Source organism: Drosophila kikkawai, chromosome X (assembly GCF_030179895.1).
Source record: "Drosophila kikkawai strain 14028-0561.14 chromosome X, DkikHiC1v2, whole genome shotgun sequence".
NCBI classification, from domain to species: Eukaryota; Metazoa; Arthropoda; class Insecta; order Diptera; family Drosophilidae; genus Drosophila; species Drosophila kikkawai.
Window position 1 is genome coordinate 21,451,994 of NC_091733.1, and position 14,756 is coordinate 21,466,749.

Here is a 14,756-nt window from a genome sequence, read left to right on the forward strand (position 1 = left end):
TTTTCCTTCTTGTTCTCCTTCTACTTATCATTCTCCTTCTCGTTCTCCTTCTTCTCGTTATCCTCCTTCTCGTTATCATTCTTCTCGTTATCATTCTCGTTCTTCTACTTCTTGTTCTCGTTCTCCTTCTTGTTCTCCTTCTACTTATCATTCTCCTTCTTCTCGTTATCATTCTCGTTCTTCTACTTCTTGTTCTCGCTCTCCTTATTCTCGTTCTCCTTCTCGTTCTCCTTCTGTTAGTTATCCTTCTACCTCTCGTTCCCCTGGTTCTTTCCTTGCCTCTGCAATGAGCTGGACTTGATCACCAGGCTGGTCAATCGATTGTAGGGCATCTCGAAGAGCAGCGTAACGCCAATAGCCAGTATGTAGGTGACAACAGATTCGGCTATGATCAAGAGGATCTTGGAAGAGAAATTGTGGAATAGCATTAGGCATCATTCTCTTTCTTACTCTTCCAAACTTCAAATAAACCTACCAACAAGGACGTGTCTGGATTAAAGCTGGCACTGAAGGAGTGATAGAACCACACGATCACCACAGGATTCAGCAGGTAAATGGCAAAGGTGAAACGGCTCATCCGCTGCAAATGCTCCGACTGGAGCACGGTCAGAAGCCAGCGGATGGGCGCATACAAGTCATCGTTCGTGTCCTTCGTGTCCTCCTTCTCCGAGCACACCATAAGGTAACTGGCAAAGGCGGCTACCAGGACACGCAGCACAGACAGCAGACCAATGAGGATGATACCCACAGCCAGCTGATCCGATATAAACAACTGGATTAACCACAAGAGTCCACCGCCGAGGAAGCCCCTGATCCAACCGCCGGGCACGATCATCTCGAAGGGTGTGTCCAGGCCCTTGACTTGCGTATAGGCATAGGCACACCCGGTTAGATAGCCCAGTAGACGGGTTAAGGGACACACATATGACCATTCGCCGGTGTTGAAGAAGTCCTCGAAGGTGGTGCCCACCTCAAACAGATGCGTCATGACCGCGGGAAAGAGCAAGCTCACAATGGCCAGCATACAGGTGATACCTAGGACCGACCTGGGATGGCGTGTATGGCCAAAGAGAAGCACCAATGCCAGGATGTGAAGTTGCATTTCGCAGGCCAGCGACCAGGTCCACGAGCCGCACAACTCCTTGAGGGGAAAGAGGTTCTGGACAAAGAACACATTGCGCAGCCAATGGCGATGGCACCTGAGATCCGTTGGCTCAGATATTTCCATCACGGACACCTGCCGTTGGTATTCCACGGCCACCACGGCCGTCACCATTACGACGAACTGCATCGGGGCCAGTCTCCAGAAGCGATGCATCACCAGACGTAGGAATCGTCGTCCATTGCCCCACAGACCATCGCCGGCGATGTCCCGCTGCAGCTGCTCATCCCGCAGAAATTTGGTCACCGTCAAGTAGCCACTAGAAATTACCAAAATAAAACCCAACTAATAGGTTATCTTTCCTTCTCACCTGATCACAAAGAAGAGCTCCACTGTATTGGGCCAGTAGTTGTGGTTCACGCTCATCGTTCCGATCTTCTCGAGCATCTCCAGCGATGGGTCCACGGAGAAATACTTGTACCAAATTACATGGACCCCGATCAAGGCAAATGCTGTGATTACCCTTATCCCATTGATGGCTCTATTCTCCTGACGGGGATCCACCGGCTGCCAAGCCCTCTCCCAGTTGCTGGCCAGGTCGAAGCAGGCCATGTAACGGGAGTATCTGTGCAGGCCACTGGTGGCCAGCACTCCCAGCAGCAGGGTAATGCTCACCACTGCCGCCAGAATTCGCACTGCTCGGCTCTCATAAAAGTCCGGACTCAGCTTTGGCCGCTTGGTGTATGCCAGCTGGGGTTGCATCTCCCAGCGCTGGAAGCTGGATGTGCCCTTGACCAGTGCCCGGCGGATCAGTGACTCCACCTCAGCTATGCCACAGGTCTGGGGCACACAGAGTCCGATGTGCAGCATCGGTTCCGGCCTTATGGGTGGTGGAATCACGCGATACGGCGAATAGGCCTGAATGTAGGCCACCATATAGTCGAGTGGGAATGGCGATAGATCCATGATTGGACGCGGATCTTCTCTGATCAGCTTCTGGTGGATCAGCTGGTTGGTGGAGCGACAGGCGAACTGGCTGCCCAGCCACTGGCTCTGGCCAATGATGAAATCGTTGAAGCCCTCGCCGGAGGCATCTAGGGCTGGTTTTTTGGGAAATAGGTTAGCTTTCTTTTTATTAAACTTAAGGTGGGGGCAAGAATCATGTCGGAATATGACGAAATGCACTTATGATATCATGGCAATAATCTTATCAATTTGATCGATAAAAAAACACACTTATTGTAATCATTATCTGATAAAGTAAATAACAATGTACGCTTTACTTTTTAAATGTCAAAAGATAACTCGGTTGCAAAGGGGTTTGAAGATTACAAAAAAAAAAAAAAAGGCTACGATTTTTGAAGATTTCCTGGTAAAATCAACAAAGATATTCCACTCACCTCTTAGTGCCCAAATACGGTCTTTCTGCACGGCATCTCTCAGCTGCTCGAGCTGCTTCTCGCACTGGGACATTGCTGTGTGGTTACCCCTGGGAGGAACTACTTCCAGTAGGTCCATCAGCAGGGACTTGGATGCGGCACATGTCTGGCCATCGCCCAAAACGGCCAGTACTTGGACTAGGAGAAGCACAGCGATGAGCATGGTTTTGGGACTGGATTGGATTGGCTTGGTTTGGGCAGATCACCTCACAACTCCACGACAGACGTCGCACAACTGGCCAAAATGGCTGAGGCTGAGGCAGCGTCTAGACGACCCATATAACCTCAGTCACAGGTGATCCGTGACGCTCTCCAAGATCCCAGCTATAGTTTTATGGTGATAAGCGGAGCTCTTTGGACTTCTCGACTGAGAATTACCTCATGGTAGAGAGGTCTAAAGTCTATATAAATTATATGTTAAGGGAACACTATACAAATATTTCAAAAGATATATAAAAATAATATTTTCTACAGACACGCCCCCAAAAGTATATGCCACCATACGTAACTAACATTTAACCTTGGTCTCCGACTGATTGTATGCCAAACAACTGGTTAAAAAAACTACAAAATGAACTATTGCCGATTTTCGAGGTTTACTCTTGCCCCTGCATAGACGCTTAGAATTCTCAAAGGGTTCTAGCTTAGCAATGATCATTGATGCAAAGACAATATAAAGCATAAGATGCATAAAGATATACAATTCAAAGGTATGCAAATACTATTCTTTTTATTTTATCCTAAAAAAAAAAAAAACAAAATTAATTAAATTCTTAAACTTATTTTGTTTATATTTTTAGGTTTTAGCAAGTTCGAACCAATTTCATGTCAAATAATAAAAGATGTCATAAAACTAAAGTGGCTGTGAAAGCGAGCAAAAAATGAGCTGCAACAGGTTTACATAAGCCCGGAAAATACCTTTGTGTATATAGAAAAAATTTATGTCTGAACGGTTTAATATTCGAAGCCAATATTTAATTTATGAATGTACAGCAAAAAATAAGAAAAACATAATAATAAAAGAAAGAGTTAAGTTTCAATTCCTGACTTTAGCTGAAGAAATATCAAAGTTAATCGATTAAAAATCGATTATTCCACATAATAAAATATAGTCACACACAGTTTCTTTCTTTTTTTTACTACATTAAATATTCCTAACTTGAGCTAGAGAAATATTAAGTAAATCTATTAAAAAACGATTATTATGTGGAATAATCATAATGTAGGCACACATAGTTTCTTTGTTTTTTATACTTTTTTAAATATTTTTAATATAAAATTTAATGTAAATTTTAATTCCACATATAAAAATATATCAAAAACACCGACTCACACACATACACACACATGTATATATTTTTTTATTTATTTTGGCACTTTATTTTTTAATTTTAATTGCAATTTGTTTATTAATCAGAAATTGTACAATAATTATCGCATTAATATTAGTTATATTAGTTAGTTTTATGCATTAAAACGGTATCTATACAACAAGCGTTAATATTAGTAGTAAAAAAAAAAAACAAAAATGATATAGTAGATGGATGTGTAATTAGACGTAGGCATCATTATATAATATTATCAAATTATTACGATTGGAAGAGGCGTGGCGGCAGGACAGGACACTATACATATGTATATCCCATTCTACTTTTAATATATTTATATAATTATGTCTTGCTTTTAGGGCATTTCTTGTCTTTCATTTAACATTCAATTTTGGCCTTTTACTTTTATTTGCTGCTTGACAAATGAAACTAAAGCCCAAGGTTCGAGCCTTTGTTAGCAAATAGTTATGGATGATTAAGGGTCCTAGCGGGGGGATATAAATATTCAGTCGAACTTCCCTGGTTTATGGATTAATCAAGTTTAAATTAACATTTTGAAGCGATTATTGGTTCTTAGCACAATTTGACAGGGAGTCTTAATTCGAAGTAAACGTTTAAAAGGTTTTTCAGTTAAAAGTTTGAAAGGATTTTTGATTTGAAGTAACATTTGAAAGGATTTTTTGAAAAAACAAACAATATTTAGGAAACAGAATTTATAAAAAAAGACCCAGAAGGAAGTTCGACTGTGGAGGAGTTTCTCTGGCTGGGATCACTGTCTAGGAATTACTTGCGATGGCCCATGCCACCGCCGCCGGCGGTACGCAGCTCAATGATGGTGGCTCCAGAGCCGCGGCGCAGGTTCTGCGTTTGGTGGCTCTGAACATGGTGGAGCTGCTGGTGCTGCTGATGGTGATCCACCTCGCTGCTGCGCCGCACAATGCTGGCCGTGTCCTTGTTGAGCTCCACGGATGGCGGCGATCGGGAGTCGAGCGAGTACTTGGCCTGCAGCGGATGTTTGCCGTTGCTGCGTTGCTGCTGCTGCTGCTGCGGCGGCGTAACATAGTCCTCGTCGCCGTGAATCACGCGATAAAGATCCGGTGCCTGCTGGTGCAGACCGCGCAGATACAGCTGCTTCTTGTCTTGCTCCTGTCCCTGGTAACTCAGCTCGTCCTCCTCGTTGCCCGCTATCTTGGTCAGATCCTTTTGGCTGCGACTGATCAGATTAACGATCGAGGGACTCTTGAGGCCACTCTTCAGGGAGTTGTCCTTGCCGGAGAAGAGATGCGGATTGGATTTGTAGTTGGAGTTGGGCCCCTGGCCCAGGCCATAGCCAAAGCCTGGCTCCTGCCTAGCAGCCTGGTGGTAGTTATTCCGGGTGAGCTTCTCAATGTAGATGGGACTAGGATCGTTGCTGCCGTTCATGCCATGGACATTGAAGCTCTTGCTGCGATTCAGGACCTTGGCGTAGGTGCGAGCCGGTTTGGCCGGTCCAAGTGGCTGCGACTGCGATTGGATAGGTATCTGGTTGGGGTTCTGGTTCTGGGGAATGCCCCTGGAGGACTGCTGCTGCTGCTGTTGTCCCAGATAACTGCTGGCCCTGCCCTGTGGCGGTGGCGCATTCCCAAATCTCTGGGTTCGCTGCTCGTGCAGCTTTCTGGGCAGCGTTTGGGCCGAGCGGTAATCCTGCTGCTGCTGGTGGAGATTGGGCGTGGAGCCGCTAAAACGCTGGCCATGCTTCTGGTAGCGTCCCAGGGTGTGAGCAGCTGTCACCGGCGGCGGCGGTGCCCTCGATTCGTAGTAGTCATCCTCACGCTCCAGCCGCTCCAGACGTTCCATTCGCTCCTCTGGACGCTCCGGGACATTTCTAGGAAGCAAATGTAAAATAAATTAAATAAAATTAGGGAGAGTTGGGGAGTTCACTTACCGCTGACGTGGACGACGCTCATAGAGATTCTCCTTGCCGTAGAGCGTGCTGGAATAGGGATCCTCGCCCAGATAGTAACGCTGCCTGGGACTGATGGCTTGCTCCAGGTGCTGCAGCTGGGGATCTGCCGACTCGGCGCGTTTAAAGTTTTGACGGGTTTGGGTCTCCTGCTTCAGAGGATCCCGTTCGCGCTCTCGATCCCGTTCCCTCTCCCTTTCCCTTTCCCTCTCCCGCTCCCTGCGCCTTTGATTGTCGCTGTTGGAGTCCTCGGAGTCATGACTGTGGCCATGACCTATGTGACCATCAATCACATTGTATTGCTGATAGGTAGTCACCGGCGGTGGACCACCGATGCCTCCCCTTGGATCATGACCTGGACTGGGCGACTGTTCCCGCGACTTGCTGGCCGCAGATTTCATCCGGAATTTGCGCTCAGCACTGGCCGATCGTATCTTGCTGACCAACTTCCTTAGCGAGTTGCCAATCACCTGGCCCATGCGACTTGATTTGGAGGTGCTAACGCCTCCCCCTGGGCCGCCACTCATGGCCGAAAGATTCGAGGTGGAGGCAGAGGTCACACCCGTTGGCATTCGTAGATTACCACCGCCGGCGGCTGATGCTCCTGCTGCCGGCGGGTAACTGGATGTGGGCGCAAATCTTGTCCGCTGCTGCTGCTTCCGGCTAAGGGTCATGGTGCTAGCTGGAACCTCTCGCTCCCTGGTCATCAAGTAGTCCACCTGTGGCGAGGATGAGCGACTGCGACTCCTTGGAGGCGGCGAATAGTCCGGCGGCGGCTCCAGTTGATTCAACTGACCCGGCAATGGAGCCAGCGACTTGACCTGGCTGTGGCTGTGGCTATGGACATGAGATGTGTGGCTGTGCTCGCCCAGCTTTTTCTCGATGGCACGTCGTCGCTGCGGCACGGTGGGTCGCGAATTAAGACCCAGGCTGCTGCTGCTGCTTTCCATGGGCGGAGCCACCGCCGATGGCAGTGGCGGTGGAGGTGCTGGCTCATAGCTCTTGCCGCGTCCATTGACCAGGACAGGTCCATGTCCGTTTACCGCATGTCCATGACCGTTAATGTGGTGACCACTGGTGCTGGTGTTGGTGGTGTTACTTCCGCTGCGATGGCCGTAGGCAACTCTCTTGTGCGACGGCTCCTCGGCACGGCCGGATATCATGGATGAACCTGGTCCGGGTCCGGGTCCTGGTCCTGGAATCGCCTCTAGATCGTCGAGGGCATCGCGAGAGCCACGCATGGAGCGGGCCAGGAACTGTGAGGACAGGCTCTGGCGCTTCTGCTGCAGTATGTCCTCGCGACTGACATAGCTGTCCTTGGACTGTTGCTGCTGCTGCCGGCTAATGTCCTGATGGCCTGGCGATGGCAGAACAGAGCTGTGACTGGACCCGGGGCCACTCACCTTCTTCTTGAGCCCATTGCGCCGTATGGTTTCCTGCAGATCCTCGCGGAAAGCCTGCGAGGAGAAGTGGTTGACGGGCGGACCTGTGGGATCCTTGCGCTCCGACCAATTGGAGATCCCCTGGAAGTACTTGGAGCGACCACCACAACCGATAGCTGTGGCATTGGCCGTCGCTGGCTTTCGCTCCAGCGTTGCGGATGCGGTCACCATCGCCGGCGGATGACGGTCTCGCTCCCTTTCCCTTTCCCGCTCTGCGCTCCTGGGCAGCGTCTGGGGATGATGGGCATGCAAGTGCTGGGTATGCTGGCTATGCTGAGTGCTGGCCGCCAGGTGGGACTGGGCATGGATGTGGGCAGCTTGCGGCTGGCTCTGCGACTTGATGGTCACATTGAAGTAGCTCTTCTTGGTGGGCTCCACCTCCGCCTCGGCCTCGTCGTCACGGGAATCGTTGGAGGCGGTGGACTCGCTGCCAAAGTGCGACTCCAGCCACTTCATGGTCTCGCCCTTGCGTGTCTCCTCTTCGCGATCGAAGTCCAGAGGCCGCTTGGTAAGGGCATCTTTGCGATCCGCCAGCAGGGCCACTTCTAAATGAGAACAAATAATAATTTAATAATTAATTAGGAGGTTTTTCGAAAACCTAAAACATTAACTTTCGCCTAAAGGTGCAAAAATGTACTCAAGATTTATAAGGGTTTGCCAGGCTTTCATTGTCATTGCCAGAGAATGACTACGAACTTCGGCTAAAATAAATTCCCAACAGCGATATCAGATTGTTAGCCCAAAATTTATGTTATTAATTCCAGTTATGCAATATTTTATTGAAATCAAAACGTGTTTGCCGCTGAATCAGCGATTGCCTGATGTCATCGATTAACACACTGTCGAAAAAAGATCTTCTTATAAAAAGTGATCTAATTTTAACATAGGCACATAGACCACACAGAAACTACTACTGAAATTAACACAAACATCTATTTTTAGAATTTTCGATAGTTGTCGGCAAGCAAAATTTATAAATAGATATTTTAATGTGGCGCTATATGCTTGTCTAATAAATCGATTTCTAATATCCAGACTAAAATTATAAAACCCCTGCAAAGGTTATACCCTATACCCCTATATTGGTATCAAGCATTAAGATATAAAAAATAATAATATCAGAGAAAGGTCTTGCTTGAGTGGAGGGTATCAGAAGCGCAGAGAAGGGCTTTCCAACTCCAGAGAATGAGAATCTCAAAGAGAGACCTCTTTTATGAATTGAGAATGAAAATCATTGAGAAGACCTAAGCTAGCTAGGTAGCAGCCATGAGAATCGCAGAGGAGGGCTTGCTTAAGTAGCATCCATGAGAAGCACAGAGGAAGGCACTTCAACTCCAGAGAATGAGAATCCTAAAGAGAGACCTCTCTTATGAATAGAGAATTACTGACAAGACACTTGCTTAAGTAGCCCCCATGAGAAGCGCAGAGGAAGGCCCTTAAACTCTGGAGAATGAAAATCTCAAAGAGACCTCTTATGTGAATTGAGAATGAAAATCATTGAGAAGACACTAGCTTAGGTAGCAGCCATGAGAATCCCAGAGGAGGGCACTTTAACTCTGGAGAATGAGAATCCCAAAGAGAGACCTCTCATACAAATTGGAAATGAGAATAGCCGAGGGCTTTGCTTAAGTAGAGGGTATGAGAATCGCAGAGGAAGGCTCTTTAGGTCCAACTTTTTTTCAAAATCTCGTATGCACGAACCTTTGGGCACGACTATCTTTTAGATATTTAAGCAAGCTTTGCTGGCTTCTTCGTGAACACTTACCCTTCTGCTGCTGCTGCTGGGATCGGCGCAGTTTGCGCATCCGATCGGAGAGGCTATCCCAGTCGCCCGGTCGCTCCAGCTCCGCGGGCCCGTCCTTGTCCATTTGCGTCGTCTCGGCGGCGTAGCGCATCTCGGTGGAGTGGAGCCTTCCGTTGGCTAGCACATCCACATGCTGCTCGTCGCGCTGCCGGAAAAATCGCTGATTGGCCGCCGTGGTGGTCACCTGCTCCCTTGTGGCGCCCACCAACTGTTGCAAGCCGCGTTCATTCCGCTGGGAAGGATTGGTGGCGTTGGGATCGGCGTCGTCTGGTGGCAGCTCGTCGTCGACGATTAGTTCGTGCTCAGTGGTTCGCCGACTCTCGGTGACCAGGGTACCGTCTTCCTGGGCCAGGCAGCGCTTACGTGTGTCCTCCGAGTCGATGGTCTTCCGGGACTTGCTTCGGCTGGCCACCACCTGGGGACCGAGAGGTGCCAGTTGCCGCTGGCTCTCCGGTGAACACAGTACGGCTTCGAGGTCCTCGACACCGTCGCGCACGGCGTTTACGTAAGTCTGAAAGATAAAATAGTTTAAATGTATTTAATGTTAATTTCTTGACAAGAAAATAATTGATTTTAATGAAATTTTATTTAAATTAGGTCCGAAAAATATTTATAAAGGTAATTTTTATTGTTTATTGTTTAATTTCTTAATGTTTACTTTGTGCAAGTTTCATAACTATACAGGAAATGCAAAAATACAGAAAATAAAATTTAAACCATATTTTCCTTGGCATTTCTGCCACTTCTCTTTGTTATTACTTTGTTTTATTATTTTTTTCTTTTTTGCAAATAATACAAATATTTGAAGCTTGTTTGCTCGATTCAATTAGCAATTAAACTTCAATATTCGTGACTTCCAGATGTGAGCACATAATTGATGGCCTTTTAAATTGCAAAGCAAATGGCCATGACATGAGCTCAAAACCAAAGCACTACAAATATTTATAAGTAAGGAAATAAAAACAACAAAACAAGAGATCAAATACAATATATCTAATATTTATTTGATATATTTTATTTCCTGTTCATCAAATGACAATCCACTCTGAATTCAAATTTCCACTCCAGGCCCTCTTGAAGGTTGCATCACTTTTCCACCGATGCAGTCACTGCACATGGTGGTGGGCTCCCAGCTCCCAGCTCCGGCTCCGGCTCCGGCTCCCTTTTCCTCCTCTTGCCACCTCTCAGGTATTCAGAGCAAGACAGCAAAAAACAACCACAAAACGAATCCATTTACTTTTTGGATGGGGCAACGTCATTGAGTTAACGGTAAAAGTCAAGAATGCATTTCAAGAATACACCGCGAAAAAAAGTATAAATTTTTCAAATATTTGCATTATTAATTATTTCATTTTCTTGATGTTTTCCTATTTACTTTTAATAATTACAAAATAAATAAGGAAATAAACATATATTGAAAATATTTTATCTAAATCTGATATAAATTTAAGTAAAAAATGACTGATAGTCATGGCTAGATCTACTCGGCTGGCATACATTTATAGAGTTAAAAATTCTGATCAAAAATTTCCCAATTTTATTTGGAATTTCATGTTTATCTTCCATAATAGTTTAACTTTATCTTTTTTTTTGTTATGTATTCCATTTTCTCGTGTAGAAATCTTTACTCCATTTTCTTGCCGTGTAAAAGGAGGATGGCAGAAGGGATCGCTGGCTGTTGGCTGTGGAATGGAATGGACAGCTCAAGGTCGAATTGCTGGGGGTATCGCATCTTGGATTTCTTGGATGACGAGCAGATGGCACGCCTGGGTGACGACGACAACGAAGACGAAGACGAAGACGCGCTGGTCAGCGGATGAAGAAGATGACGAGTTGGCCATATCTCTTCGTCATTCAAAGATACGCCTCTGAACCTGTTGTTGTTATTCGTTTTATTTGTTTTTTTATTTTTTATTTTTAGCTTTTTGTTTTCTTTTTTTGTTGATTTTTTTTGTTTTTAATTTTTTTGTCGACGACCTTGCGTTAACGGTAACGCGCGTAGAAAGTGTTTTGTTGTTGCTCAGCCAGTTGGTTTTGTTTTTTTTTTCTCATTCCGCTCTTTCGGCCTGAAACTTGATGGTCAGTCAGCCTCTTGGCCATATGATCTTTTTTTTTTTTTTACCAATACAAATACCCAATATGCCAACGCATTCCCCACATCTCCCACTAATCTTTCCTTCTTCTTTTTCATTTTGGTATTCAAAAAACCCATTGAACACGAAATTTCCAAGCATATATGCAGATGAGTTAAAGTTATTCAAGTTACATATAGTTTTTGATGATGGAACCATAAAAAGAAGGAGAGGAGAAGAAGTAAACCGAGGAGGAACTTTGATCGGTGATTAATATCAATCGATGGATGACGCAGAGTTCGAACCTTTGAGGCGGGGACAAATCACTTTTATCCCTCTTTGGTCTCTTGGCTCTTATGCTCTTAACGCTTTACCTCTATCCCAAGTTATTTGTCATTGACCAAGAGTACCGTAATCACCTTGGGGTGAATATTCAAATATATAAATATTATTTATATAGATCTTTATCTTTTTTTTGTTTTAATATTTTCTAAAGAATGCTATCGAACATAAAACGTATAATTTTATATCTTTATCGATCTTTTTAGGCACAAAACATATTTTTTAAGAATATATTAAGAAATTTTCAAGTTAGTATTATAAGTTATAATTAATCTAGTCACTTAGTGTTAAATAAAGCATTTTGTTTTCTACTTTTTCTTGGAATAACTTATTTAAACTAAGAAAAATATGTATATACCTACTCTAAATATTTCTAGATTATAAGCTCTATGCTAAACTCTGTATAAAAACATAAGATTTAATAAAAAAAAACTTTTCAAGAAACTTTATTTACTTAAAATAATTAATAAATAATTAAAATAATAAATAATAATCATTTTATATATTACATTTAATTGAATAGTATTTTTCTCATGGATAATAACCCTAATTTAAACTTATTTCGTTATAATTCAATTAGTTTTTAACACACAAAACCCACAAGAGTCATGCTTTAATTTAGGTGAATATTAATTTAAATATTAATAATAACAACTCTTTTCTTATCTTAAAAATAATGCAAAAATAACTAGTAAGTTTAACCTTAACTTTTAAAAAGTTTAGGAAACCTTTTCCAAAGACACCTTCTTAATGCTCCCTTTTAACCCAAACAAATTGTAAGAAATAATCTTAATAACTTATCAACTATTACTCAAGGTAATTGAACAAAATAAACATTATAATTTAATAAAAGCAAATAATGATTCGATTAATGACCTCACTTTCTGTGCAGTGTAATGGTCGAAGCGAAAACCCACTCCCAGGGTATAACGCCTGTGCGTTGACAACTTTTCCCCGCATGTTGTTGTGATTTATCTTGATTCGCTTTATTGCCTTCACCTGGCCGAATCCCAAAAAGCCGCAAAAAAGAGGGTTTCCCAGGTGCCCAAGTACTGAGTACTCGAACTGGAACCTTTTACGTTTGCACACGGCCAGCATATTCAAATGGACATTTCGCCTGGCATGCCAAGTGGCCAGCAGCCAACAGCCAGTAGAAAATACAAATACAAATACAACAACAAAAAATAAAGAGAAAAACAAAACAAAATTGCCATGGCAAAAAACAAAATAATAAAAAAAATAAATAAAAAAGAGAAATGAGCAAATTTTTAAGGCGACTGTGACGGAGGGGATAGCTTGGTATCGGTGGAAGACCAGTTTGCCTTGGGAGTTGCTCAACCTCTCCGAGCCAAGTCGAACTATACTGAACCGAACTCAAACTGAACTGAACATAAGCATAGCCGGGCGAAGCGGAGCGGAATGGAGCTGGTGGCTGGTAGCTGGTAGCTGGGATCTTGGAGCTCTCGATCGATTATTATTATTGTAATTCAGTTAGTGTGCGGCCAACGCCAACGCGCCTGCATATGATAATGATGACTACACGGCAACAAGAGACCATATTTTGTATATCTCCCTTACCGACAGATCCACAAGATCCACCAGATAGCATCCGCATATCAGAGGTCATCTCTATGTGGGTCTTGAATACATATACGTACATACATATATGATGATCGTTAAGTGATAAGAAGCTGGAACCATAAAGTGAGACAGATTTATTTTTGGTTTATAGCTTGCTCTTCTTTGCTCTTATGAAGGTGAAAAAGAGTATAAGGGAGAGATTTTAAAATAACAAAAAATAAGCTATGTATCTTTTGGTTTAAACTACTTGAGAATTATAGTGGAATGAAAGCGGTATGCCATAGAGGCCCCTTGTTTGCTTTATACTCTGTTCTTTTTTGAAGCTTCACACAACAAACAAGTTAAAAATAATAAAATTTAAAAATGTAAAATTGAAATGTTAATTATTAGCTGCTAACAAACAATTTTGAAAATTAAAATAAAAGCGTTGTTATCATTTTTTACTATATATAGTAATATTTTTAATTTCTTTTGGGTTTAAGTTAAAATTTTAAAGATTGATATTAATTAAATTATTTGAATAAATATTTAAACTTAAGAAAAGAATATATGAATATGTATTTAACCCTTAAAATTGTATAATAGTAATATAAGTAAAAATCTGGTAATAATTTTTATTATATAGTATTATTTTTCGTTTCTCTGGGATTTTAATTTTAATTAAAATATATATATATAATAATTAATTATATAAATTAAAAATTTAATTTACATATTTTTAGTTTCTTTAGAACTTAAGTTTAACTTCTATGTAGTTGTATTAATTTATTTATTTATATTCATTAGTTAAACTCAAGAAAACAAAATATAAATATTTTTATTTTAACCCTTAACAAGAAAGGAAGCTAACTTCGGCACACCGAAGTTTGTATACCCTTGCAGATTGGTTTTGATATTTATATTAAAAATTATAATGCTGAAAACACACACAAAACAGAGTTTCATTACATTTTACCTATACTTATTATGTTTACAGTTTGACAGTTACAGTTTTACATTTCCAGCTTTACATTTTCTCTACATCTACCGATCGCTCCTATGGCAGCTATATGATATAGTTGTCCGATTTTCATAAAATTTTTACCAAAATTCTGGAATAATATAAAATAGCTATATCTCAAAAATGATGCAAAAATGTTGAAAAACAGCAAAGTTATAATTTTTTTCTACAAATTTATCGAACATTTGTATGGCAGCTATATGATATAGTCGTCCGATCCGGCCCGTTCCGACATATATAGCAGTGAGAGTATATAGAAGACTATATGCAAAGTTTAATTCAGATAGCTTTAAAACTGAGGGACTAGTTTGCGTAGAAACGGACAGGTGGACAGACAGACAGACAGACATGGCTAGATCGACTCCGCTGTTGATGCTGATCAAGAATATATATACTTTATAGGGTCGGAAAGGTCTTCTTCACTGCGTTGCAAACTTCTGACTGAAATTATAATACCCTGCAAGGGTATAAAAAGGTATAATAATAAACTTTGTGTAAAGTGTAAACGACAGTTAATGATGGTTTTTTTTTTGAGATCTCGAAGTCTGACTCTAAGGTTAAAAGTTAAAGCCAAATTCGGACCAGCAAGCTAAGGCAAGAGACTTGGTCTAAGCTGAGCTTGGAGTTGGAGTTTGGTAGTCTCTGTGGGCTGTGAGCCTGGCTCTCGGTTTATCGTTTCCGTTGCGTGAATTGCTCTGGCTCTG

General features: G+C 42.7%; 2 protein-coding genes across 3 annotated transcripts in view; both read right to left on the bottom strand.

The window, feature by feature from the left end:
* Nucleotides 1–59: 59 nt before the first annotated feature.
* Nucleotides 60–2,789, bottom strand: LOC108079939 (nose resistant to fluoxetine protein 6). The gene is made up of 4 exons (XM_017174483.3): nucleotides 2,503–2,789; nucleotides 1,473–2,202; nucleotides 476–1,421; nucleotides 60–401 (listed from the first exon to the last, which is right to left on the bottom strand). The coding sequence occupies exons 1-4, from the start codon at nucleotides 2,702–2,704 to the stop codon at nucleotides 249–251; spliced, it is 2,031 nt and encodes a 676-aa protein (XP_017029972.1). The 5' UTR covers nucleotides 2,705–2,789; the 3' UTR covers nucleotides 60–248.
* A 1,081-nt stretch (nucleotides 2,790–3,870) lies between these two features.
* The window catches only part of chas (chascon), a 31,273-nt gene continuing 20,387 nt past the window's right edge, over nucleotides 3,871–14,756 (bottom strand). For both annotated transcript variants that reach the window (XM_017174519.3, XM_041774919.2), the window contains 3 exons: nucleotides 9,019–9,568; nucleotides 5,794–7,798; nucleotides 3,871–5,733 (listed from right to left, as the gene is read on the bottom strand). In XM_017174519.3, coding sequence (XP_017030008.1) covers nucleotides 4,653–5,733; nucleotides 5,794–7,798; nucleotides 9,019–9,568 — 3,636 coding nt within the window. In that variant the 3' untranslated portion in view covers nucleotides 3,871–4,652. The remainder of the gene's footprint in view (nucleotides 5,734–5,793; nucleotides 7,799–9,018; nucleotides 9,569–14,756) is intronic.